This window comes from Ornithodoros turicata, chromosome 4 (assembly GCF_037126465.1).
Source record: "Ornithodoros turicata isolate Travis chromosome 4, ASM3712646v1, whole genome shotgun sequence".
In the NCBI taxonomy this organism is placed as follows: Eukaryota; Metazoa; Arthropoda; class Arachnida; order Ixodida; family Argasidae; genus Ornithodoros; species Ornithodoros turicata.
This window is the reverse complement of record NC_088204.1, coordinates 40,662,380-40,686,468: the sequence shown is the minus strand read 5'-3', so window position 1 is coordinate 40,686,468 and position 24,089 is coordinate 40,662,380. Positions and strand designations below refer to the sequence as shown.

Below are 24,089 nucleotides of genomic sequence, written 5' to 3'. Positions count from 1 at the left end.
GAGATGCAGCAGACAGAAGTTCGCTGAGGCGAGTGACTGCCGTTGCGGTTCGTAGCTTCGCAGCAAATCAAGAACAGTACACCGCAACGATAGGTGAAACGTTCAGAATATGGTGACCAACTCCAACACCAACCCAATGACCCGAATAAAAAGGATGAACCGGGAGTCACACAAGTTCGCAGTTCGCAAGCTCGGCATACGGCATCCATTACAGCTGACCGGATACGGAAGCATATATCGAACGCCGTGTACAGATTGAAAAGAAAATCGTAGAAACTGTTGCAGGTGATAAACGCAGGGTATATTTTTCTTTTTGAGGCTCTGTAACAAAAACATATTAACGTAGAAATGCCATTTTATGAAGGAAATTGACAGATATTGCGTGACCACGTGACGCGTTTGAGCCAATTGTGGGTGTTGCGAGTGGCCCCCGTGTTGACGTCATCTTGATGGTGGGCCGGGGTGGATATTCTATATAAACGTATGTTTTCTCGGTTTGACGCTAGGCGTGCTGCACTCGGATGAAGCCGAATGTTTAAAATTCGAGTTTAGAGAAACTGTGGGGTTTTAATGCGTGAATTTTCGCATGGAGAGTCCTTGTTGGGTGCTTTATCGACTACAAGTAAGAAAGAGCTCCCACAGTTTCTGGTCAGTGTCCCTTTAAGGTGTACAAAGGATGTACGCGAGTTTGATAATAGTACGCGTTCTCCTGCCATGAACAAAAATGATATTCAAAGGAAAACACACAGAGAAAATTAAATACAAAGATGCAAAAGGAATGAGTCAGCAGCTCACAATCACAGTCTGCCTAAATCATTTTTCGAGTCAATGCACACCGGTTTCGCTTCGTCAGTTTTCTTTACGTAAATTCTGTGATTACTAACCCACACGTGCGCATACGCCATCTGTTTAGCAACAACTCTAGTCTCCCACAAAAAGGATTTGGTTCTCGCTGTAAGATTTTCGCAAACGAACAGACCGGGGTACTCAGTAGTTGCAAGTTGCTTAACACTGGTCTGAGATCTCAACCACAAATCACGTGTGTTTCTGTCCTTAAAGCGTATCAAAACTGCTGGGACTTTGCCAGATGCTGCGGGAAGTCTATGCAAAAATTCCATGTTACCTTCGTTTAATACAGGAACATTAAGTTTACTTGCAAAGTTATTCATGACGGTAACCCGATCCTCACCATGTTTGTGCGGTATTTCCCGTATCTCTAAATTAGTGCGTCGAGAGTACTTCTCCCATTTGTCAACCTCAGTAGCTAAATCAGCGATTTTCTTATCCTTCGAAAGTACCTCTTTCTGAAATTCGGCATTGCTAATCTGCAATTTTGTTATTTGCTGTTCATTCCTCTCAGCTCTAATGTCAAGGTCGCGACAGCGGGTGCTTAACTTCTCTATAGTCTCTTTCAAGGAAGTCATTTCAGAAAGCAGTTTGGACATTTTACACCGAAGTTCCTCATTCTGTTTGCCATTCTTCCTGATTTCCTTCAGCACAGTAGCAAGTGACGGTTCCTGATTCTGACCTTTACTCTGTTTCTTATACGCAATACATGTACTGCAGGTCCAGGACTGCTTTTCAGCCGAAGGCATGGACCTTGCAGATGTTCCGCAACATTTTGGGAGAGCATGATAAAGATTATCACAGCTATTACACAGAATAGCGGTATCAGTCTCAATAACAGGTTGATGGCAAGCGAGACATAAACTCGTATCTTTTGAGGACGACATCATGAAATGTAACAAAATTACCAAAAGTGCAGTCTCGTGGGGAATGTAGACAGCAAAAGCAACAACAACAATGGTTTTACAAAACACTTCTCACCTAACGAGCAGAGCAAACGTTAGCGTCGTGTAATAGCCCCACAAGACTGCGGTGGTAAAGGAGCTGGCTCGTCTTTTTATAGCAGCAGTTCGCAGAAAAAACGTGGACGGAACAACCGACGCATATCAGTGCAGATAAGATTTTCATGTGCTTTCATGTGCTTCATGTGCTTCCGATGCACCAAATTTCATTGCCCACCTATGGGCAGAGCTTCGATCGACAGTTTCATCTGCCTAAACAGCTCCTAAATGACGATTAACGGCACTAGGATTCTCTTTTCAGCCGTCAGAAATACAATCACCGGGATTTGTCTTCAACGGGGTAACATAGCAGGCACACTCGGCCCCTTCGCAGCTGGTGATAAAGAATATTTGAAGGACTATTCCTGGTATGTTTGTAGAGGGTGCGTGCAGGTTTAAGATTACAGCACGCGCCGCTCATATTTTGGTCTCGCGCCACGTGCAATTGTGCACTTTTCAGCCGACCCCTGCAGCAAAAAAATCACGATAACCAAAATGTGCGTAAGAAAAATTATAGCCCAACATCTTTGCTCTCGGTGCATTTCCAACGGATCCAGTAGCGTCCAGCTACCGCTAAGTGTGCCACCGGCGCAGGAACCAAAATGAAGTCCCACACCTTAAACCTTATGTACACGAAGTTGTTAGGGCGTGTCAGTATTCTGGGAAGTGCAGAATTACGTAGCTCCAAGGAAAATAGCACGCGAATCTCTATTCCATAGTTTCATACAGTTTTGCATAATATCTTAGCAGCTACAAAAAGGTTTCTAATTCAGGTATTCTTTTGTTACGTAGCACGGTCAAGCTGCTTTTTCTTTCAAAAAGTTGTGGATGCAATATATTCCACAATATTGCTTTGTTACTGGTGTTGTGTACCGTATTCCTCTGGCGTGCAGTCATGTTGGGCAAACAGGCCGATGCTTGAATACCAGACATCAAGAGCACAGGAGCAATGCTCATTCCCTATATAACGGGGTACCGAAATGGTGGCCAACCAAAAAGGCCCGGAACAATTGTGTTTCACTGTTGGAAGAAACCATTGTGCTCGACATGATGCGTGACCTAGTTGCCCGGCTTCTGGTGGAGTTCAGGGAGATAATATACAGGGGGAATGGTGTTAGTGTTCCCTCGATGCCCTCCTTGTTGCCTGTGAGGAGGTTGTTGGGAGTGTAGGTTTCCGTCATGGAATGTTTATCAGTGTTTGAGAACGTGTCCTCTTTCTTCCCTCCCTGTCTCGGGTGACTCGCCTTTGCCATGTACCAGCTCGCCAGCGCCCTTTTGCAGTCTCACAGTTATTTCTGTTATTCGGTTTATGTACCGTTAGTGCTTCTAGCCGTACTAGCACACAACTATCCGACAATTGCGATTTTGACATCGATATAGGTCATTCGACATGCACGGAGAGTTTGCAAAGTCTACGTGACTTCTTACGCAGAGTTCGGTAAACATAATTTCTTCGGTAGTTTTGATCGTCGTAGGCGCTCACTCCAGGAAGTTCATCCGGTAAGCAGACAACGCGTTACGTGCGCAAACGTGGGAGTACTCTGCCTGCACACACCCTGTACTACTACAAGTACATTTGAAATTGCGTGCTTTGTAGTGTACTGCAAGTGCGTTTCAGCATTTCTCCATTAAGCATCCAATTTGTAATGGGAAAGAAAAAAATGACACATCAGTAAAAAAGCTTTCGTGTCTGAAAGATATGATACTGTACGAACTGCACTGCTGTCCGAATGTTGTTAAGCCTGAACTACTCTTATATACACCGATACTTGAAATATCAATCTCGAAATTACCCATACACGTCTGGCACTGCAAGACGCAGCGGGACAAACTGTTTGGATGTGATCAGGTGATATGATTTTATTGCTCTGTTACAGTGTTCCTTTCAGTTTTCGCTGCAAGTATCCTACTATTTCACGATGTAGTGTTTGGGGAGCGACTGGAAGCCTCACGTGCGTCATTCCAGGTTTTTACGTTTAACCTTTTTGATATTGCTAAACATTGACACAACACACACACAACGAAGACACAAAACACAGGACCATTTCATTCTTGTTGTGCAAAGCCTGTGATGTGTCAAGGCACTGCGAAGTGCAGGGAAATGCACAATCTCGATCCCTTGCCTTCGGTCGCCGTTTGTTTCAAGTGTGCCTTCTTGGGTCAAATTATTTCCAGGGGCTTCCACCCAGTGATGTGCACTAGCAACATGGAAAAGTTTAGAAATAGTATGCACTAGCACATCTGATTGATTGCATACCTTGCTAAATACTTTACAACGGTAAATGATCGTTCTGTGCTCGTCCTACCCAATGTAAGTAATGCGGGACGGAGTGTGGCTCCCGGAACATGAGTTACAGGACGCGCGACCTACCATCAGCGTTATGAAGTTGTTCTGGCAGCCCCTTTTGTGATTTAAGTGTTTTTGCGGCGTTCTGCAGAGGTGACATTTATCTCAAACTGTACTACTGCTGGCTGATCTCGGGTAACACTATACGCACAGAAATTATGCTAAGATTCGTGTGTTCAAAAAAAAAAAAGGTTGTTCGCATTATCACCAAAGCAAGCGCAAATGCACACACATTTAGTCTCTTTCAGGACACCCAAATACTAAAAATTTATAAAACATTCCCTTTGAATTTAGATTTTTAGGTATACAATCTTATGAAATCTGGCCCACTAGATGTTACTGCAAATAGTCTGTTATAAAGCATGATCAGAAATAACGCAAACTTCAAAATGGCGTTAATAAGCACCAACTATGGAGCTCTGTCAACAGCATTCATTGTTTCATCATTTCTGAACAACCTTGGTGCCTTCATAAGGAATGCTTCGACAACAATTTCAAGAAAACACTTTTTCCACATATTGGTAACATTAGTTAACCAGTCTGACTGAAATTTGTCTGTCTATATTTTCTTTTGTGTACGACGTGATTCACAGCCTGTATTGGTATATTTCTAGCATAAAATTATGCACGTACGTGAATATTCTCTGTGGTTTGGTTGCGAATTGAATTTCTCGTAATTTGAAAACCCCGCGAACTGTAGCAGATTTAGGCGCGTCATCGGGCTCACGTATTTTGCGTGTGGGCCCCTCATTTCAATGTCTAGGAAATGAAAAAAAAAATACATGCAACACAAGAATAGAAATACAAAAGAAAATTACGTGTTTCAATACGTACGTCTCGAAATAGAGCTCAACTGTGAGTGTATCGCTGAGTAGTACACGGACTAATCGCATGGAGATCAAACCCTAATATTCAACTTCGTCCCTTACGCGCCTCTCGTATCAGCAGGCATTCACTACATCATAATAAGACATACCTTGTGTCCATACGTATCGCACCACGGCCCAGCTAAGATGGCAATGAGCGCAGAAAGGAATATCAGCAGAGCTTCAGATGTGAGAGAGAAGATGCCTGCCAAGCGGTATACAGCGTTCCTGCAGTATAATGTGTTTCAAGCATACAGTAACGAACCGAAGGTCAGCGTTTCACTTGCACATCTGTTGATTTTTCAAGCTCCCCTGGTCTCCACTTCTTTAATTTTACGTTACCTTGGTTCTGGAAGCTCCCTGAGTCGGCTGCATACGACCGGACCATATCGCAGATGATGGAGGCAAGCCTTGGCTCGTAACGCCGAAAGGATGCCCGGTTGTGGAAGGGATGTGCTAAACATGTAGAACAGGAACAAGAGCTCCATCTGTGGGCGAAAATATCTGTAAATTACGAGAAGAGGAAACTCTCTCAGTCAGAGCAATGAATGATACCAATTCGGGTGTAACGCAGATTGGGCTTTAATTAGATTTTTTTTAATTGCTAGTCCTTGTAGTGCCGCTGCAGTTCCACCGGCAGCGATGTTGAAAATGAAGACTGGAGAGTCTCGTGAGTAGCTACAGCTGCAGTGGCAGCTGGCATTCGGGTTCTGGTTCGGGTTCTGTAATAAACAGTGTACCCATGTAGTCCGGTCAGTTCAACTGGCGACGAGCTGTTACAGTGATGTCTCTCCCGGAGGCGCCTCCGCCAACTGCTGCCGCGAGGCCCGATGAGGGCATACGTCATTTGCGGAGTCCGGGAACCTTAGACCAAGCCAAAGAGGGATGGAACCTCTACCACGTGAGGTTCGAAGCTGCCTTGCGTGTGGCCAGGATTTCTACCGACCAAGACAAGAGCAGCCTACTTATATCGTCATTGAGTTCAGAAGTCTTCAAGCGACTATACCATTCATTGCAGCCAGGCAACGTTGCCCAGGTCCCTTGTGTCCACACGTGTCGCACCATGGCCCAGCTAAGATGGCAATGAGCGCAGAAAGGAACATCAGCAGAGCTTCAGATGTGAGAGAGAAGATGCCTGCCAAGTTGCAGGCTGCGAGCCTGCGAGAAGCTCGCTGAACAAGATGTCAGAGCACTATACGCCGAAGAAATTCAAAGAATTCGAGTGGCTCAAGTTGTTCTCCCCCCGTCAAGACGAGCAAGAAACAGTGAGGGACTACATGAAACGTCTATCTGCTATCCTCGGTCGCTGAGAGTACGAAGCCGACACGGATCTTCAGACCTGCTCGTTGCTAACAGCGTTCATCGTTGGACTGCGAGACGAACGACTCCGGGAACGGCTTGTGCTTGAAAAGGACCTTACCTTGGATTCTGCACTCCGGTTGGCGGAAAGTTGTTTGGCTGGGGCGACTGAATCTCAGCAGCTGTGCTCAAAGAACGCGGTGTACCTACTGAGGCCTGACAGAAACATTCGGTGCTTTCGATGTGGAAACACCAACCATAGTGCAGACGACTGCCGTTTCCGATCCGAAGACTGCCGTTCTTGCAGGAAGAAGGGCCACATAGCGAAGATGTGCCGCAGTGGAAACTCCTCAGCGACGTCAGGAGGCCGTTCGAGGAGAGGAAGGCGCTCCCGCAAGGTCAAGCTCGTGACTGATGTATACATAGAGGAAGAACAAGATGGATAGTTTTTGACTTGCCGGATCCAAGGAGAAGATGTCCTACTTAGAGTTGATACTGGATCTCGCGCAACCCTGCTTGATGAGCGGACTTTTCTCAAACTGGGAAGTCCTAAGTTACGTCCTCCAAGATACCACTTCCGTTGCTTCAACAAGGCCAACTTCGGACAGACACATCATCAGATATGCTTGGGAGAACGCAACGAGAAGCTGAAAGTTTTGTTCACAAGAACGAAGCACACAAAACATTAGGAAGGGTCTGGATTCCAGCGCTTCGCATCGACATGAATTCGCTCTTTGCTGGAACTGTATGCTCTACGGAAGCGTCTCTGACCGATATCCTAGAGAAGTACGAAGATTTGTTTGTCCAGACCTGGGAAGGTGTACGAAAAGTTTGGTTCACTTGCACATCAAGGAAGGGGCACAACCGAAATCTTTCAAGCCTCGCCCCATTTGGTTCGCTACAAGGTCAGCCGTTGAGAAGGATCCGCAGAAGCAAGTGGATAATGGAGTACTGCAACCAATTGAGGTCTCGGAATGGCCGACGCCTATCGTTGTAGTGCCTAAGCCAAATGGAGCCGTAAGGGTATGGGGCGACTTGAGCGCTACCGTCAACCCGCAACTGGCAATTACACGGTATCCACTGCCACGACCAGAAGAGCTACTGACAGTCCTCAGCGGTGGTCAGAAGTTTACGAAGTAAGATCTGTCTGAGGCTTATGTACAAGCGGAACTTGATGAAGAGGCCAAGAAGATGCTTGTCATAAACACACACAGAGGGCTGTTCCAGTTCAACAGGATGCCCTTCGGTATCGCCTCAGCGCCAGCTGTTTCTCAACGCACGATGGAACAGGTCATTGCTGGACTGTAATCGGTGGCTTGCTATCTTGACGACATTATCATTACCGGAAGAAATAATAATATAATAATAATAATAATTTTATTTCACCAATGACACTTGGTGGGGGGATGCAGACAAAAAGCTGCAAAAACTGCAGCTTGACGAGGTCTGACCCCCCTTTGTACACTCGACATATAAAGCAATGACAAAACAGCAAACCAGACAATGCAAAGGGAACAGCAATGACAAATAGCAAACCAGATGAATCACGGAGTTAGACAATGGTAATGAACACAATGCATTAAGATGCATAAAAACAAAAAGCTATGAGAACACACGAAATAATATGACTATCCTAGTGAACATACATGGCCTTTATTGAGCGAATTGAAAGACAGCTGATGTTAATGTTGTTTTGGATATGGGAATTAATATGTCGTGGAAGATTATATGAAACCAACTGTATGCCATAGTTAGTTCGTGCACACGGTGTGAAGTAGGGCTCATTGTAGCGTAGTGAATAAGAGGTCAGTTTTATGGTTTGGTTAAATTGGCTAGGGCTAGAAAGATGTGATTATTTTGCTTTACTGAACTTGCATATGTAATGGACATACGGTACTTATAGAGATTCATAATTCTGATTATGCTAAATTTCCCGAAGAGGGATCCTGTTGGATGTAAAAAGGGAACGTTTGCTATGTGACGAAGTACCTTCTTCTGACACAAAACTAACCTTTCAAGATTTGTTTGCGTTGTGGTTCCCCAAACTAGGTGACAGTATGTGAGGTGAGGGTAAACCAGTGCGTTATAGGTCATAATTTTTGCCTTAGTTGGAAGGACGTTTCTGTGTCGACCTAGAATGCCGATCACGCGCGATATTTTGTTAGTGATGTAACCGACGTGCTTATCCCAGGACATCGTATCAGTGAACCAGACGCCCAGTGACTTCACCTCCCCAAGCAGCAAAATGTACTGAAAGTCGAGTGCAATAGGGGTGGACGGGTAGGTGGAAGGCCTTGAACGGACTCGTGACACCAAGGAACATTGATAAGACACATACCGTCCACCCCTATTGCACTCGACTTTCAGTACATTGTGCTGCTTGGGTCCTTGACAAAAGATATCGTGCTTGTACCGACAACAATAGATTCGGAACAGGAAGTAGCCGTATGCGGTGGGTGGAAAACAACAGCCTTGGTTTTAAGGGGGTTAATTATCAAATAATTTTTAGTAGACCAGGTGTAGAAGGTTGATAAGAAGTTGTTCATCTTTGTTGTTAAATCTGTGAGACACTTTCCTTGCAGGAATAGGGCGGTGTCATCAGCATAAGCTACTATCTTAATGTGGTTTGATAAGGCAAACATGTCATTCACATAGATAATGAAAAGCAGTGGCCCAAGAATGCTCCCTTGTGGTACACCGGTTGTGATGTGGTGTATTCCCGAACACTGCCCTTGAATATCAACAAACTGTTTGCGATGCTGAAGATAAGTGCGTATTAAATTTAATGGAACACCACGGATACCGTAGTGCTCAAGCTTTAAGAAGAGAACACCGTGATTCAGTAAGTCGAAAGCCTTGGTGAAATCGATGAATAGACCTAGAGTAATGAGTTTTTCTTCGAACCCGGAAAGGATATATTCTTTCTGGGATAGAAGAGCTAGTTCTGCGGAGCGTTGCTTTTTAAATCCAAACTGAGAATCGGAAAGTATGGAGTTCTTTGTTAAAAATGATAAAAGACGGCTATGGATTAATTTCTCTAAACCCTTTGAAAACACTGGTAGGATTGATATGGGCCTATAGTTACTGAGAACATAGGGTCCCCACCTTTATGTAAAACGACCACTTTTGCAATTTGCATGTCCTTCGGAAACACACCGGAATAAATCATTTCGTTAAAAATAAAAGCTAATACAGGAGCAATTATATCGAGAACAAATTTAATTGGGCGGATCTGAAACCCGTCTTTATCACAACTACTAGTATTCTTGAAGTTTTTAAAAATTGAAATGACCTCCTGTGAATCTGTTGGAAACAGAAATAAACCGTGGTCTTGGCGTGGAACGGAGTGTATGCCAGGATAATGTGAACTTGTACCTGCGGAATTGTGTGAGTTTGACAGGGATGCAAAAAAAGTGTTAAACTCTCCAGCTAACCGTGCACCAGTTAGAACCGTTCCACCTACGGCCAACTCCTCGACAGGGCTGTTTTCCCGACTGTAAATTGATTTAAGACGCTTCCATGCAATATTTGGCTTAGCAGAAACATTCTCGAAAACTGAATTGTAGTACAGCTTTTTTGCGCGACGTAACTTCGAGTTTACATTGTTTCGGTATTTTTTAAAAATAATTAGATCTTCGGGTGACCTATTTTTTATGAACTTTCTATAGAGCTTATTTCTAATATTTAACATTTGTCTCAGTTCCTTTGTTACCCAAGGTTTACGAAAGTAGTAGTGTATCAGCTCAACTGGCCCACAACTCACACAGTGGCCTGGACGCCATTAATGAGCAATTAGAGCTAATTGGGACCCCCCACATTAATCAGGATCATTCAGGGAGTCATTACACTAATTGGGGCGCATCTAGGACGTGTCCAGACCACTGTGTGAGTTGTGGGCTAGTTGAGCTGATAAAAAATAAAAAAAATAGGTAGAAAATAAAATAAAAAGATAGAGATAGAGTGGAGAGAAGGAGTTTAGTTGAAGATCAACGACGTCATCTTGAAGAAAGCGGCCCGGAACGGCCGCTGACCGTCGCTGGGCGACGGAGCACAGAGGCAGGTTGCAAAGCATCGCAGCACCAGTTCCGCACATCCTGTGACGTCATCATGGCATGTCTGGGCAAGTTAGGACAGCTCTGGACATGCAAGGAGAAAAACAGAGGCTGGGAAAGCAAGAGTATGCAAACCATCATTAGCTAACAAGAAAAAACAATTAGTTACACAACAAATGAGCCCACCAGAACAGGAGCGCAGAACCATGCGACTGCTCCATCCGAGAGGCAGGCAGAAACTGACTCGTAATGCTTTTTTGTCCTGTATAAAGCCCCGCAGCTGCCCCCCCCTAGCGGTTACTTTCTCAACTAATCTCACAACAAAAGTATTAAGAATCACGCCAGCGCTACTCCCGGTCCCAAGGCAGAAGATGATAGAAAATGGTGGGAATGCCCGGACAACAGCAACCAGCACCCGACGTGCACGGGCACGAAAATCGCAAACAAAGCGGGAACAAAGTTGGCGAAATCATTAGTTACACAACAAATCACCTCACCACAGTAGGAGCGCAGACCGATGCGACTGCTCTCGTCGACAGCCAGGGATCAAGTGACGACGGAGCGAACGACCGCACGTCTTCTCCCAACGAGAGCCAGAGCTGGACTGACGTAAGCGCCACTCTACGGGTGCTACGCATGCGCGCGCTCGTAGCGCCCTCTGCGCGCTCCTACCGCCACCTGCGAGAGGCTAAGAGAGAAGAGCATTCCTGCGCCCCCTGCTGGCCGTTCTCATTGGTCGTGAGGCTAAGTGAGAAGAGCATTCCTGCGCCCCCTGCTGGCAGTTCTCATTGGTCCAGACATCATCCTATTGTCTCAGGGCTACACTGTTTTTTTCCACTAATGCTCCTTTGGTCAATCTGCAGTGAAGCCACGGTATGACGTCATCATGCACCTGCGTGGCTCAAGGACGCGTGCGCTCTAGACAGGGGACCTATTATTTATTGAATCACTATCCCAAGATTATTTCCTTTATTCTTCTATAACGATTGCATAGGAAACTATTGCAGAAGAGCACCATGCATGAAAACTGATCGTAGGAATTCCAAAGTCTTACTAAATGAGACTTGCAAAAGAACAAAACATCCTAACATGTAACTCCATCAATGGCTAATAAGAGGACTAGGCACTCAACAAATCAACGCGCGCAGAACTCGGGGCAGCACTATCGTCAAGACGACAATGTTCCTTGTCAAAAAAGAAAAAAATACTAAGCGTCAACAAAGGAAAGCATGCATATCGCGGCATATCAGGACACGTCAGGACAAATCGTACGACTGCTGGGCAACAGAGGAAAACAAACACTTGAACAGAGTGAAAAAGGCACTCACCATCATTTTTCCCGTTCACAGCATTCCCTCATTTTAAATCCGCTCGTCACAAAATCCACCTGCATCGTCGAACACCATTCACCAGTGACGAACCACACATCCGCACCCCATCAGAGGCAGACAGAACCCCACCGAAGCTACGCTCTTCCACTGACGGCCAACGCCAGGAGCAGAATTTGCGTGTCGAGACCCGTCAGTGTCCAAGAGAGAAGTGAATCCTTGCGCCCCCTGCAGGCCGTTCTCATTGGTCGTAACGTCATCCTATTGTCTCAGGGCTACACAGTTTTTTTCCACTAATGCTCCTCTAGACAAGGTCAACCTGAAACAATAGTCTCTCGGTATGCGGTCATCATGCAGGTGCGTGGCTCAAGGACGCGTACGCTCTAGACAGGGCACCTGTTATTTATTGAATCACTATCCCTAGATTATTTCCTTTATTCTACTATAATGATTGCGTAGGGAACTATTGCAGAAAAACACCATAGACAAGAGGAGATTGTAGCATTTCATTCCCAAAGTCTTACTGTACAGGAAAAAAAAAAAAGGTTCAGCAAGACATAAAGTCCCACACCTGTCCCCCTCGCGGTTACTCTCTGAACTAAATGAATCGCAAAATTATTAAGAATAGCTCTACTCCCATTCAAGGCAGCACTATCGTCAAGAATATGCCTTGTACAAAAAGAAAAAAACTACATGCAGAAGGAAAGCATGTCAGAACAAGCCCAGGCATGTCAGCACATGTTTGTCAGACAAGGGGGGAAAAAGCGAAAAGAAACAAAGAAGGAAACCAGCATCAAACTATTTCTAAGCACACGCACTCCTCTTATTCAAAAACAGTGCTCATCATAAATCTGTCCAGGGGAATACACACCATTTTGCTACACTTTTTTCAGTAACAGTCAACGCATTGCTACAGACTGCGTGACGTCACCTCATCCTGTCTGAAGAAGAAGACACCGGCAAAGACTCCTATTATTTATTGAATCGCAAGATTATTTCCTTTGTCCTACTCTTAATGACATTGATTCTCTCATTAAAATACAACAAAAAAGCACCCCGCATATTAACGATTTTCACCCCAAAGGCTCATCATGGTCATTAGAATTACAGTAAACTGCCACTGCTCTTTTAAAATAATAAGTGAGACCACTCAACGTCACCTCCAGGCTTATGTAATACATGACCCTTTCTATGCTCATACATTCGTTGTCTGAGGCTACACCTGCGAGCAAAAAAGGCGCGGAAGCCGGGTGGGCAAAGTTCCATTCGCGCATTGCGAGCATAAAGGCGGGAAAGCCTGGGAGCAAAGTTCTATTCGCGCATTCCAAAGCACAAGACAGAACGCCTTTACGGGAACACGATAGCATTCCTATACTATATTAATGATTATTGCATTGCAGTTTAGAAAAACTACAACTAAACTATAATTTTAGGAGCCCATTAAAATTCTACTTTCTATGAAAACTATAATTGCCCTATTACTTGGATCGCTACTAATGAAGCGCTCCAATTTTTTTCTCTCTTCCCATTTCAGCCTTGTCATGCAGGGAAGCAGACTCATATCCAAAATAATTAATTTACACTGAGGGTGCCGTGCTTCAGGAATTCCTATCCTGCGCTGAGATGCAAGCATTTCTTCACGGATACCTTTAACAGCTGACTTCCTCAACATATCGAACACCCAACAAAATCAAACAAACAATCAGAGAAACCCTCTTCTCAGCTGTACCATGCGACTGTCTTCTTCGTAAAATCGGTGATCTGAGGAAGAGAGCAGCGAAAAATTGCGCGCACTTGTGCTTGATTTAAAAAGCCTGAAGCATATGCCAATAAACCAAGAAAAAGAAACTCATGTCTGGTATCTGATAGTGCCACATACACAGACGCATTGTCGCAAAGAAAGCACAGGATAGGGATACACAAATTTCCTTAGGTGAGCAGGGAAAAGGCTTAAGACCTCAGGAATAATAGCAGAGTCACCGGACATCGCTACGCGGCTAACACAAGATAACAACAAAATTGCAACACTGCTAAACAAGCCCCAACATGCCATCATGACGTCGCAAACCAGGAAAAAGAAGCACGCGCGCACACACACAGCAGCTCAGGAATGCACAAGGAGAGGTGCTTTATAGGAATTTCTACTCCACACTCAGATACCAGCATTTCTGCACAAATACCTATAACGGCTGACTTCCTCAACATATCGAGGAAAGCGAATACCGACACTCAACATATAACAAAAAACAAACAAATTCCATTCTCATGAACTCTCTCCTCTGCCGAGCGGCTTTCTCCTGCTCTACCTGGATGCTGACTGTTTCCCCTCATCTACATTCATTCTGAGTAAAAGCCGTGAAAGGAGAAAAGAACCGCGAAAAATTACACGCATTTGTGGTCCAATAGCTGTAACCGCAAGAAACCGTAGCGCACACCAATACACTGAGAAAAAGACACCCGTTTCTGCCACCAGATAATTCTTGCATAAAGCCACATACGCAGCCGCATTGCCCTTGCGTAAAGAAAGCACAGGACAGGGATACACAAATTTCCTTAGGTGAGCAGGGAAAAGGCTGAAGACCTCAGGTCACCACACATCGCCACGCGGCTAGCACAACATGACAGCAACAACATACTAGCAGCGGGAAGAACTGCAACACTGCTAAACAAGTCCAGACATGCCACGATGACGTCACAAATCAGGGGAAAAAGCACACGCATGCACGCACAGAGGACAACGCATTAAACACACGGAGCGCTCAGGAATAATCGTAGCGTTACCGCACATCGCTACGAAGCTCAACGTCTAACGCAAGACGGCAGCAACAAGATATTAGCGAAGGGTAAAAATTGCAACACTACTGAACAAGTCTAGACATGCGGCATCGAATGCGAAAACACTGGTGATCGGGGAAAAGGCCTAAGCCTGCGGCGGATCATCATAGAGCATACACAACTTCATTTTTCTATTTTGCGTAAACTAAACGCGGTCTGCTTCGAAAACGACGTACAAATTTTCTTAGGGAGCAGAGAAATATAGAAATTTGTACTCCGTGCTCAGATACCAGCATTTCTGCTCAAAAACCTGCAAAATTAAGCTCTGCTTACTTCGTTAAGATATCGAACACCCAACAAAATCAAACAAACAACCCCACTTCCACTGGTAGAACACTATTCAGCTTTTACGCAGGAGGCTTTCTTCTACATAAAAAGTAGAGAAAATAAGAAAAGAGCAGCGAAATATTACACGCACTTTTGCTCGCATAGCTATAAGAGAAAAAAATAAATAAAATAACGACGCACACGCTAATAAACTGTGACAAAGACACCCATTTCTGCTATCAGATAATTATTGCATAATGCTAAATACTCATTTGCTTTGGCCCTGCGTGAAGAAACCACAGGACAGGGATACACAATCTATCTTAAGCGAGCACGGAAAGTCACTTCTACTCGAACAGCTTAATACCATAAAGTCTGAATTTTTGCAAAGAAAATAAAGCCTGAACAGCGCTACGAAGGTGACAGACACATACTAACAAACAAACAAACACTTCTTCGAGTCTGTATTATCTTTTAAAAAATAACGAAAGCTTTCGTTATTTTTAAAAAAATCAAATCGGCTAGGTAGCCTACCAGACGTTGTGCCTTAAAGTTGGCTGCACGCAATGTGCGGAAGCATGCTGTGAAGCCAACTTGCGGTTTTGCTGGATGCACATGAAGTCCGATTCCAATTGGAAATCGCGCTAAGGACGTGCCAAACGTGGAATTTTCGCAAGATTAATCCCAATACCTGGAATTCTGTTCATTTTAGCGGGAATGCTGGCGCTTGTGCTCCATTATTCGAAATTTTCGAATATTCGAATTTCTCGATTATCAAATTTTCGAATACGAATAGGGTTCGAATATCAACAATATTCGAACAATATTCGAAATTTCGAATATTCGCACACCTCTAGTGAATACTGACACTCAACGATATATAACAAAAAACAAACAAATTCCATTCTCATGAACTCTCCTCTGCCGAGCGGCTTTCTCCTGCTCTACCTGGATGCTGACTTTTTCCCCCCTCACCTACATTCTGAGTAAAAACAGTGACAGAAGAAAAGAACCGCGAAAAATTACACGCATTTGTGTCACAGGACAGGGATACACAAATTTCCTTAAGTGAGCAGGGAAAAGGCTTAAGTCGGTACCGCTCAGGGATAATCGGAGAATCACCGCGTATCGCTACGCGGCTAGCGCTTGAACAGCGCTACGAACGTGACAGATACATACTAACAAACAAACAACAGCAGGACCGGCGTCGGGCACTCATAAAATACCCTGGCCAAAACAAAGACTTCGCCAGGTTCGCGAGGCAATTCCATTAAAAACGCTCGTCCTATCCTACAGATAGCAATGCAAACGCGACTGCCCTTATTTTTTAAACCACTATTTCACGCAATAGTACATAAATGTATCACTCGTGCCACACGAAAAGGCAAACACTTACTTGTCAAGTGGGGTCCCAGCGCGTGCGCGCGCGCACACACACAGGCACACACACACACACACTAACATTTTCACACTCACAAACACAAAGTCTATTTTCACAACCACATAAATCCATATTATTCCTCAGGTCAATAATTATCCTGCCATCGTCAAAAGACGGCACAGACATGTATGCTTACGCAAGACAATCGGTCCTCGTTCCGGATGTAATAGGATATCGTCACTCGGCCGGCGCGAACCAATAAAGAAAGAAAGGAATGCATGTTCGCTATACGAAGAAAACGGTGCCGTGCTTCTACGCAGCGATCATTATACAGACGCGTAAATGTGAACATCATTCGCTACACACTGTAGCTCTTATCATTTTTAAACCAAACCGTGTTCATAGGTCTTCACTAAATTGGTGAGCCGATAATGACTCCAAATAAAATAAAATAAAATAATCATTCCAGCATCGCTGGCTGCAAGCTTGGGTACCCAACAGAGCAGCGCGCTCCTATCAACACGCCTTGGGCTGACCTTACACACCCGAAGCCTTTTCTGAATGCATTCTGCCGGCGCTGGAATAAAAGATTTATCGCGAGGGTACTACGATGTCAGCTCTGTTGCTGTTTAAGTGATAAAACAGTGCGCCCGAACCGCGAAGCGCGCGCGCGGACCCGATCTCGCGGTTTGGACTCGCGACGCGTGCGATTCCCCGCGGCGCGAGCGCAACGCGGACCCGTTCTCGCGGTTTGGACGCGCGCGATTGCCCGAGTAAGCGCACTGTTTTATCACTTAAACAGCAACAGAGCTGACATCGTAGTACCCTCGCGATAAATCTTTTATTCCAGCGCCGGCAGAATGCATTCAGAAAAGGCTTCGGGTGTGTAAGGTCAGCCCAAGGCGTGTTGATAGGAGCGCGCTGCTCTGTTGGGTACCCAAGCTTGCAGCCAGCGATGCTGGAATGATTATTTTATTTTATTTTATTTGGAGTCATTATCGGCTCACCAATTTAGTGAAGACCTATGAACACGGTTTGGTTTAAAAATGATAAGAGCTACAGTGTGTAGCGAATGATGTTCACATTTACGCGTCTGTATAATGATCGCTGCGTAGAAGCACGGCACCGTTTTCTTCGTATAGCGAACATGCATTCCTTTCTTTCTTTATTGGTTCGCGCCGGCCGAGTGACGATATCCCATTACATCCGGAACGAGGACCGATTGTCTTGCGTAAGCATACATGTCTGTGCCGTCTTTTGACGATGGCAGGATAATTATTGACCTGAGGAATAATATGGATTTATGTGGTTGTGAAAATAGACTTTGTGTTTGTGAGTGTGAAAATGTTAGTGTGTGTGTGTGTGTGCCTGTGTGTGTGCGCGCGCGCACGCGCTGGGACCCCACTTGACAAGTAAGTGTTTGCCTTTTCGTGTGGCACGAGTGATACATTTATGTACTATTGCGTGAAATAGTGGTTTAAAAAATAAGGGCAGTCGCGTTTGCATTGCTATCTGTAGGATAGGACGAGCGTTTTTAATGGAATTGCCTCGCGAACCTGGCGAAGTCTTTGTTTTGGCCAGGGTATTTTATGAGTGCCCGACGCCGGTCCTGCTGTTGTTTGTTTGTTAGTATGTATCTGTCACGTTCGTAGCGCTGTTCAAGCGCTAGCCGCGTAGCGATACGCGGTGATTCTCCGATTATTCCTGAGCGGTACCGACTTAAGCCTTTTCCCTGCTCACTTAAGGAAATTTGTGTATCCCTGTCCTGTGACACAAATGCGTGTAATTTTTCGCGGTTCTTTTCTTCTGTCACTGTTTTTACTCAGAATGTAGGTGAGGGGGGAAAAAGTCAGCATCCAGGTAGAGCAGGAGAAAGCCGCTCGGCAGAGGAGAGTTCATGAGAATGGAATTTGTTTGTTTTTTGTTATATATCGTTGAGTGTCAGTATTCACTAGAGGTGTGCGAATATTCGAAATTTCGAATATTGTTCGAATATTGTTGATATTCGAACCCTATTCGTATTCGAAAATTTGATAATCGAGAAATTCGAATATTCGAAAATTTCGAATAATGGAGCACAAGCGCCAGCATTCCCGCTAAAATGAACAGAATTCCAGGTATTGGGATTAATCTTGCGAAAATTCCACGTTTGGCACGTCCTTAGCGCGATTTCCAATTGGAATCGGACTTCATGTGCATCCAGCAAAACCGCAAGTTGGCTTCACAGCATGCTTCCGCACATTGCGTGCAGCCAACTTTAAGGCACAACGTCTGGTAGGCTACCTAGCCGATTTGATTTTTTTAAAAATAACGAAAGCTTTCGTTATTTTTTAAAAGATAATACAGACTCGAAGAAGTGTTTGTTTGTTTGTTAGTATGTGTCTGTCACCTTCGTAGCGCTGTTCAGGCTTTATTTTCTTTGCAAAAATTCAGACTTTATGGTATTAAGCTGTTCGAGTAGAAGTGACTTTCCGTGCTCGCTTAAGATAGATTGTGTATCCCTGTCCTGTGGTTTCTTCACGCAGGGCCAAAGCAAATGAGTATTTAGCATTATGCAATAATTATCTGATAGCAGAAATGGGTGTCTTTGTCACAGTTTATTAGCGTGTGCGTCGTTATTTTATTTATTTTTTTCTCTTATAGCTATGCGAGCAAAAGTGCGTGTAATATTTCGCTGCTCTTTTCTTATTTTCTCTACTTTTTATGTAGAAGAAAGCCTCCTGCGTAAAAGCTGAATAGTGTTCTACCAGTGGAAGTGGGGTTGTTTGTTTGATTTTGTTGGGTGTTCGATATCTTAACGAAGTAAGCAGAGCTTAATTTTGCAGGTTTTTGAGCAGAAATGCTGGTATCTGAGCACGGAGTACAAATTTCTATATTTCTCTGCTCCCTAAGAAAATTTGTACGTCGTTTTCGAAGCAGACCGCGTTTAGTTTACGCAAAATAGAAAAATGAAGTTGTGTATGCTCTATGATGATCCGCCGCAGGCTTAGGCCTTTTCCCCGATCACCAGTGTTTTCGCATTCGATGCCGCATGTCTAGACTTGTTCAGTAGTGTTGCAATTTTTACCCTTCGCTAATATCTTGTTGCTGCCGTCTTGCGTTAGACGTTGAGCTTCGTAGCGATGTGCGGTAACGCTACGATTATTCCTGAGCGCTCCGTGTGTTTAATGCGTTGTCCTCTGTGCGTGCATGCGTGTGCTTTTTTTCCCCTGATTTGTGACGTCATCGTGGCATGTCTGGACTTGTTTAGCAGTGTTGCAGTTCTTCCCGCTGCTAGTATGTTGTTGCTGTCATGTTGTGCTAGCCGCGTGGCGATGTGTGGTGACCTGAGGTCTTCAGCCTTTTCCCTGCTCACCTAAGGAAATTTGTGTATCCCTGTCCTGTGCTTTCTTTACGCAAGGGCAATGCGGCTGCGTATGTGGCTTTATGCAAGAATTATCTGGTGGCAGAAACGGGTGTCTTTTTCTCAGTGTATTGGTGTGCGCTACGGTTTCTTGCGGTTACAGCTATTGGACCACAAATGCGTGTAATTTTTCGCGGTTCTTTTCTCCTTTCACGGCTTTTACTCAGAATGAATGTAGATGAGGGGAAACAGTCAGCATCCAGGTAGAGCAGGAGAAAGCCGCTCGGCAGAGGAGAGAGTTCATGAGAATGGAATTTGTTTGTTTTTTGTTATATGTTGAGTGTCGGTATTCGCTTTCCTCGATATGTTGAGGAAGTCAGCCGTTATAGGCATTTGTGCAGAAATGCTGGTATCTGAGTGTGGAGTAGAAATTCCTATAAAGCACCTCTCCTTGTGCATTCCTGAGCTGCTGTGTGTGTGCGCGCGTGCTTCTTTTTCCTGGTTTGCGACGTCATGATGGCATGTTGGGGCTTGTTTAGCAGTGTTGCAATTTTGTTGTTATCTTGTGTTAGCCGCGTAGCGATGTCCGGTGACTCTGCTATTATTCCTGAGGTCTTAAGCCTTTTCCCTGCTCACCTAAGGAAATTTGTGTATCCCTATCCTGTGCTTTCTTTGCGACAATGCGTCTGTGTATGTGGCACTATCAGATACCAGACATGAGTTTCTTTTTCTTGGTTTATTGGCATATGCTTCAGGCTTTTTAAATCAAGCACAAGTGCGCGCAATTTTTCGCTGCTCTCTTCCTCAGATCACCGATTTTACGAAGAAGACAGTCGCATGGTACAGCTGAGAAGAGGGTTTCTCTGATTGTTTGTTTGATTTTGTTGGGTGTTCGATATGTTGAGGAAGTCAGCTGTTAAAGGTATCCGTGAAGAAATGCTTGCATCTCAGCGCAGGATAGGAATTCCTGAAGCACGGCACCCTCAGTGTAAATTAATTATTTTGGATATGAGTCTGCTTCCCTGCATGACAAGGCTGAAATGGGAAGAGAGAAAAAAATTGGAGCGCTTCATTAGTAGCGATCCAAGTAATAGGGCAATTATAGTTTTCATAGAAAGTAGAATTTTAATGGGCTCCTAAAATTATAGTTTAGTTGTAGTTTTTCTAAACTGCAATGCAATAATCATTAATATAGTATAGGAATGCTATCGTGTTCCCGTAAAGGCGTTCTGTCTTGTGCTTTGGAATGCGCGAATAGAACTTTGCTCCCAGGCTTTCCCGCCTTTATGCTCGCAATGCGCGAATGGAACTTTGCCCACCCGGCTTCCGCGCCTTTTTTGCTCGCAGGTGTAGCCTCAGACAACGAATGTATGAGCATAGAAAGGGTCATGTATTACATAAGCCTGGAGGTGACGTTGAGTGGTCTCACTTATTATTTTAAAAGAGCAGTGGCAGTTTACTGTAATTCTAATGACCATGATGAGCCTTTGGGGTGAAAATCGTTAATATGCGGGGTGCTTTTTTGTTGTATTTTAATGAGAGAATCAATGTCATTAAGAGTAGGACAAAGGAAATAATCTTGCGATTCAATAAATAATAGGAGTCTTTGCCGGTGTCTTCTTCTTCAGACAGGATGAGGTGACGTCACGCAGTCTGTAGCAATGCGTTGACTGTTACTGAAAAAAGTGTAGCAAAATGGTGTGTATTCCCCTGGACAGATTTATGATGAGCACTGTTTTTGAATAAGAGGAGTGCGTGTGCTTAGAAATAGTTTGATGCTGGTTTCCTTCTTTGTTTCTTTTCGCTTTTTCCCCCCTTGTCTGACAAACATGTGCTGACATGCCTGGGCTTGTTCTGACATGCTTTCCTTCTGCATGTAGTTTTTTTCTTTTTGTACAAGGCATATTCTTGACGATAGTGCTGCCTTGAATGGGAGTAGAGCTATTCTTAATAATTTTGCGATTCATTTAGTTCAGAGAGTAACCGCGAGGGGGACAGGTGTGGGAGTTTATGTCTTGCTGAACCTTTTTTTTTTTTTTCCTGTACAGTAAGACTTTGGGAATGAAATGCTACAATCTCCTCTTGTCTATGGTGTTTTTCTGCAATAGTTCCCTACGCAATCATTATAGTAGAATAAAGGAAATAATCTAGGGATAGTGATTCAATAAATAACAGGTGCCCTGTCTAGAGCGTACGCGTCCTTGAGCCACGCACCTGCATGATGACCGCATACCGAGAGACTATTGTTTCAGGTTGACCTTGTCTAGAGGAGCATTAGTGGAAAAAAACTGTGTAGCCCTGAGACAATAGGATGACGTTACGACCAATGAGAACGGCCTGCAGGGGGCGCAAGGATTCACTTCTCTCTTGGACACTGACGGGTCTCGACACGCAAATTCTGCTCCTGGCGTTGGCCGTCAGTGGAAGAGCGTAGCTTCGGTGGGGTTCTGTCTGCCTCTGATGGGGTGCGGATGTGTGGTTCGTCACTGGTGAATGGTGTTCGACGATGCAGGTGGATTTTGTGACGAGCGGATTTAAAATGGGGGAATGCTGTGAACGGGAAAAATGATGGTGAGTGCCTTTTTCACTCTGTTCAAGTGTTTGTTTTCCTCTGTTGCCCAGCAGTCGTACGATTTGTCCTGACGTGTCCTGATATGCCCCGATATGCATGCTTTCCTTTGTTGACGCTTAGTATTTTTTTCTTTTTTGACAAGGAACATTGTCGTCTTGACGATAGTGCTGCCCCGAGTTCTGCGCGCGTTGATTTGTTGAGTGCCTAGTCCTCTTATTAGCCATTGATGGAGTTACATGTTAGGATGTTTTGTTCTTTTGCAAGTCTCATTTAGTAAGACTTTGGAATTCCTACGATCAGTTTTCATGCATGGTGCTCTTCTGCAATAGTTTCCTATGCAATCGTTATAGAAGAATAAAGGAAATAATCTTGGGATAGTGATTCAATAAATAATAGGTCCCCTGCCTAGAGCGCACGCGTCCTTGAGCCACGCAGGTGCATGATGACGTCATACCGTGGCTTCACTGCAGATTGACCAAAGGAGCATTAGTGGAAAAAAACAGTGTAGCCCTGAGACAATAGGATGATGTCTGGACCAATGAGAACTGCCAGCAGGGGGCGCAGGAATGCTCTTCTCACTTAGCCTCACGACCAATGAGAACGGCCAGCAGGGGGCGCAGGAATGCTCTTCTCTCTTAGCCTCTCGCAGGTGGCGGTAGGAGCGCGCAGAGGGCGCTACGAGCGCGCGCATGCGTAGCACCCGTAGAGTGGCGCTTACGTCAGTCCAGCTCTGGCTCTCGTTGGGAGAAGACGTGCGGTCGTTCGCTCCGTCGTCACTTGATCCCTGGCTGTCGACGAGAGCAGTCGCATCGGTCTGCGCTCCTACTGTGGTGAGGTGATTTGTTGTGTAACTAATGATTTCGCCAACTTTGTTCCCGCTTTGTTTGCGATTTTCGTGCCCGTGCACGTCGGGTGCTGGTTGCTGTTGTCCGGGCATTCCCGCCATTTTCTATCATCTTCTGCCTTGGGACCGGGAGTAGCGCTGGCGTGATTCTTAATACTTTTGTTGTGAGATTAGTTGAGAAAGTAACCGCTAGGGGGTGCAGCTGCGGGGCTTTATACAGGACAAAAAAGCATTACGAGTCAGTTTCTGCCTGCCTCTCGGATGGAGCAGTCGCATGGTTCTGCGCTCCTGTTCTGGTGGGCTCATTTGTTGTGTAACTAATTGTTTTTTCTTGATAGCTATTGATGGTTTGCATACTCTTGCTTTCCCAGCCTCTGTTTTTCTCCTTGCATGTCCAGAGCTGTCCTAACTTGCCCAGACATGCCATGATGAAGTCACAGGATGTGCGGAACTGGTGCTGCGATGCTTTGCAACCTGCCTCTGTGCTCCGTCGCCCAGCGACGGTCAGCGGCCGTTCCGGGCCGCTTTCTTCAAGATGACGTCGTTGATCTTCAACTAAACTCCTTCTCTCCACTCTATCTCTATCTTTTTATTTTATTTTCTACCTATTTTTTTATTTTTTATCAGCTCAACTAGCCCACAACTCACACAGTGGTCTGGACACGTCCTAGATGCGCCCCAATTAGTGTAATGACTCCCTGAATGATCCTGATTAATGTGGGGGGTCCCAATTAGCTCTAATTGCTCATTAATGGCGTCCAGGCCACTGTGTGAGTTGTGGGCCAGTTGAGCTGATACACTACTACTTACGAATTTTTGCGGAAACCCTGAAAACCTTAACCGGAAAATGCTTATCGTATAGTTTACGAAACTCATCAAGGAAGCTTTCATACGCTCTCTCCGAATCCTTCTCTTTAAAAATGTGTTCCCAGGATGTTAGTAACAGGTCATTCCGAAATGCCTCAAGCGACGACTGCTGAATGGATCGGTGTGACACATATGTCTGAACCTTTGGTCGTTTGCTAAGTGACGGTATTGCTACAAAAATAGGCATATGATCGCTTATATCCGCGCTGATGACAAAGGCTGTGGGATCGAGTTCGTTTGT

The 24,089-nt window shown here is 44.8% G+C and overlaps 1 protein-coding gene across 4 annotated transcripts in view; it reads right to left on the bottom strand.

The window, feature by feature from the left end:
• The window catches only part of LOC135393039 (probable peptidoglycan muropeptide transporter SLC46), a 75,144-nt gene that overhangs the window by 37,877 nt on the left and 13,178 nt on the right, over positions 1-24,089 (bottom strand). For all 4 annotated transcript variants that reach the window (XM_064623625.1, XM_064623624.1, XM_064623627.1 and 1 more), the window contains exons 2-3: positions 5,403-5,548; positions 5,171-5,288 (exon numbers count right to left, since the gene is read on the bottom strand). In XM_064623625.1, the coding sequence (XP_064479695.1) occupies positions 5,171-5,288; positions 5,403-5,548 (264 nt within the window). The remainder of the gene's footprint in view (positions 1-5,170; positions 5,289-5,402; positions 5,549-24,089) is intronic.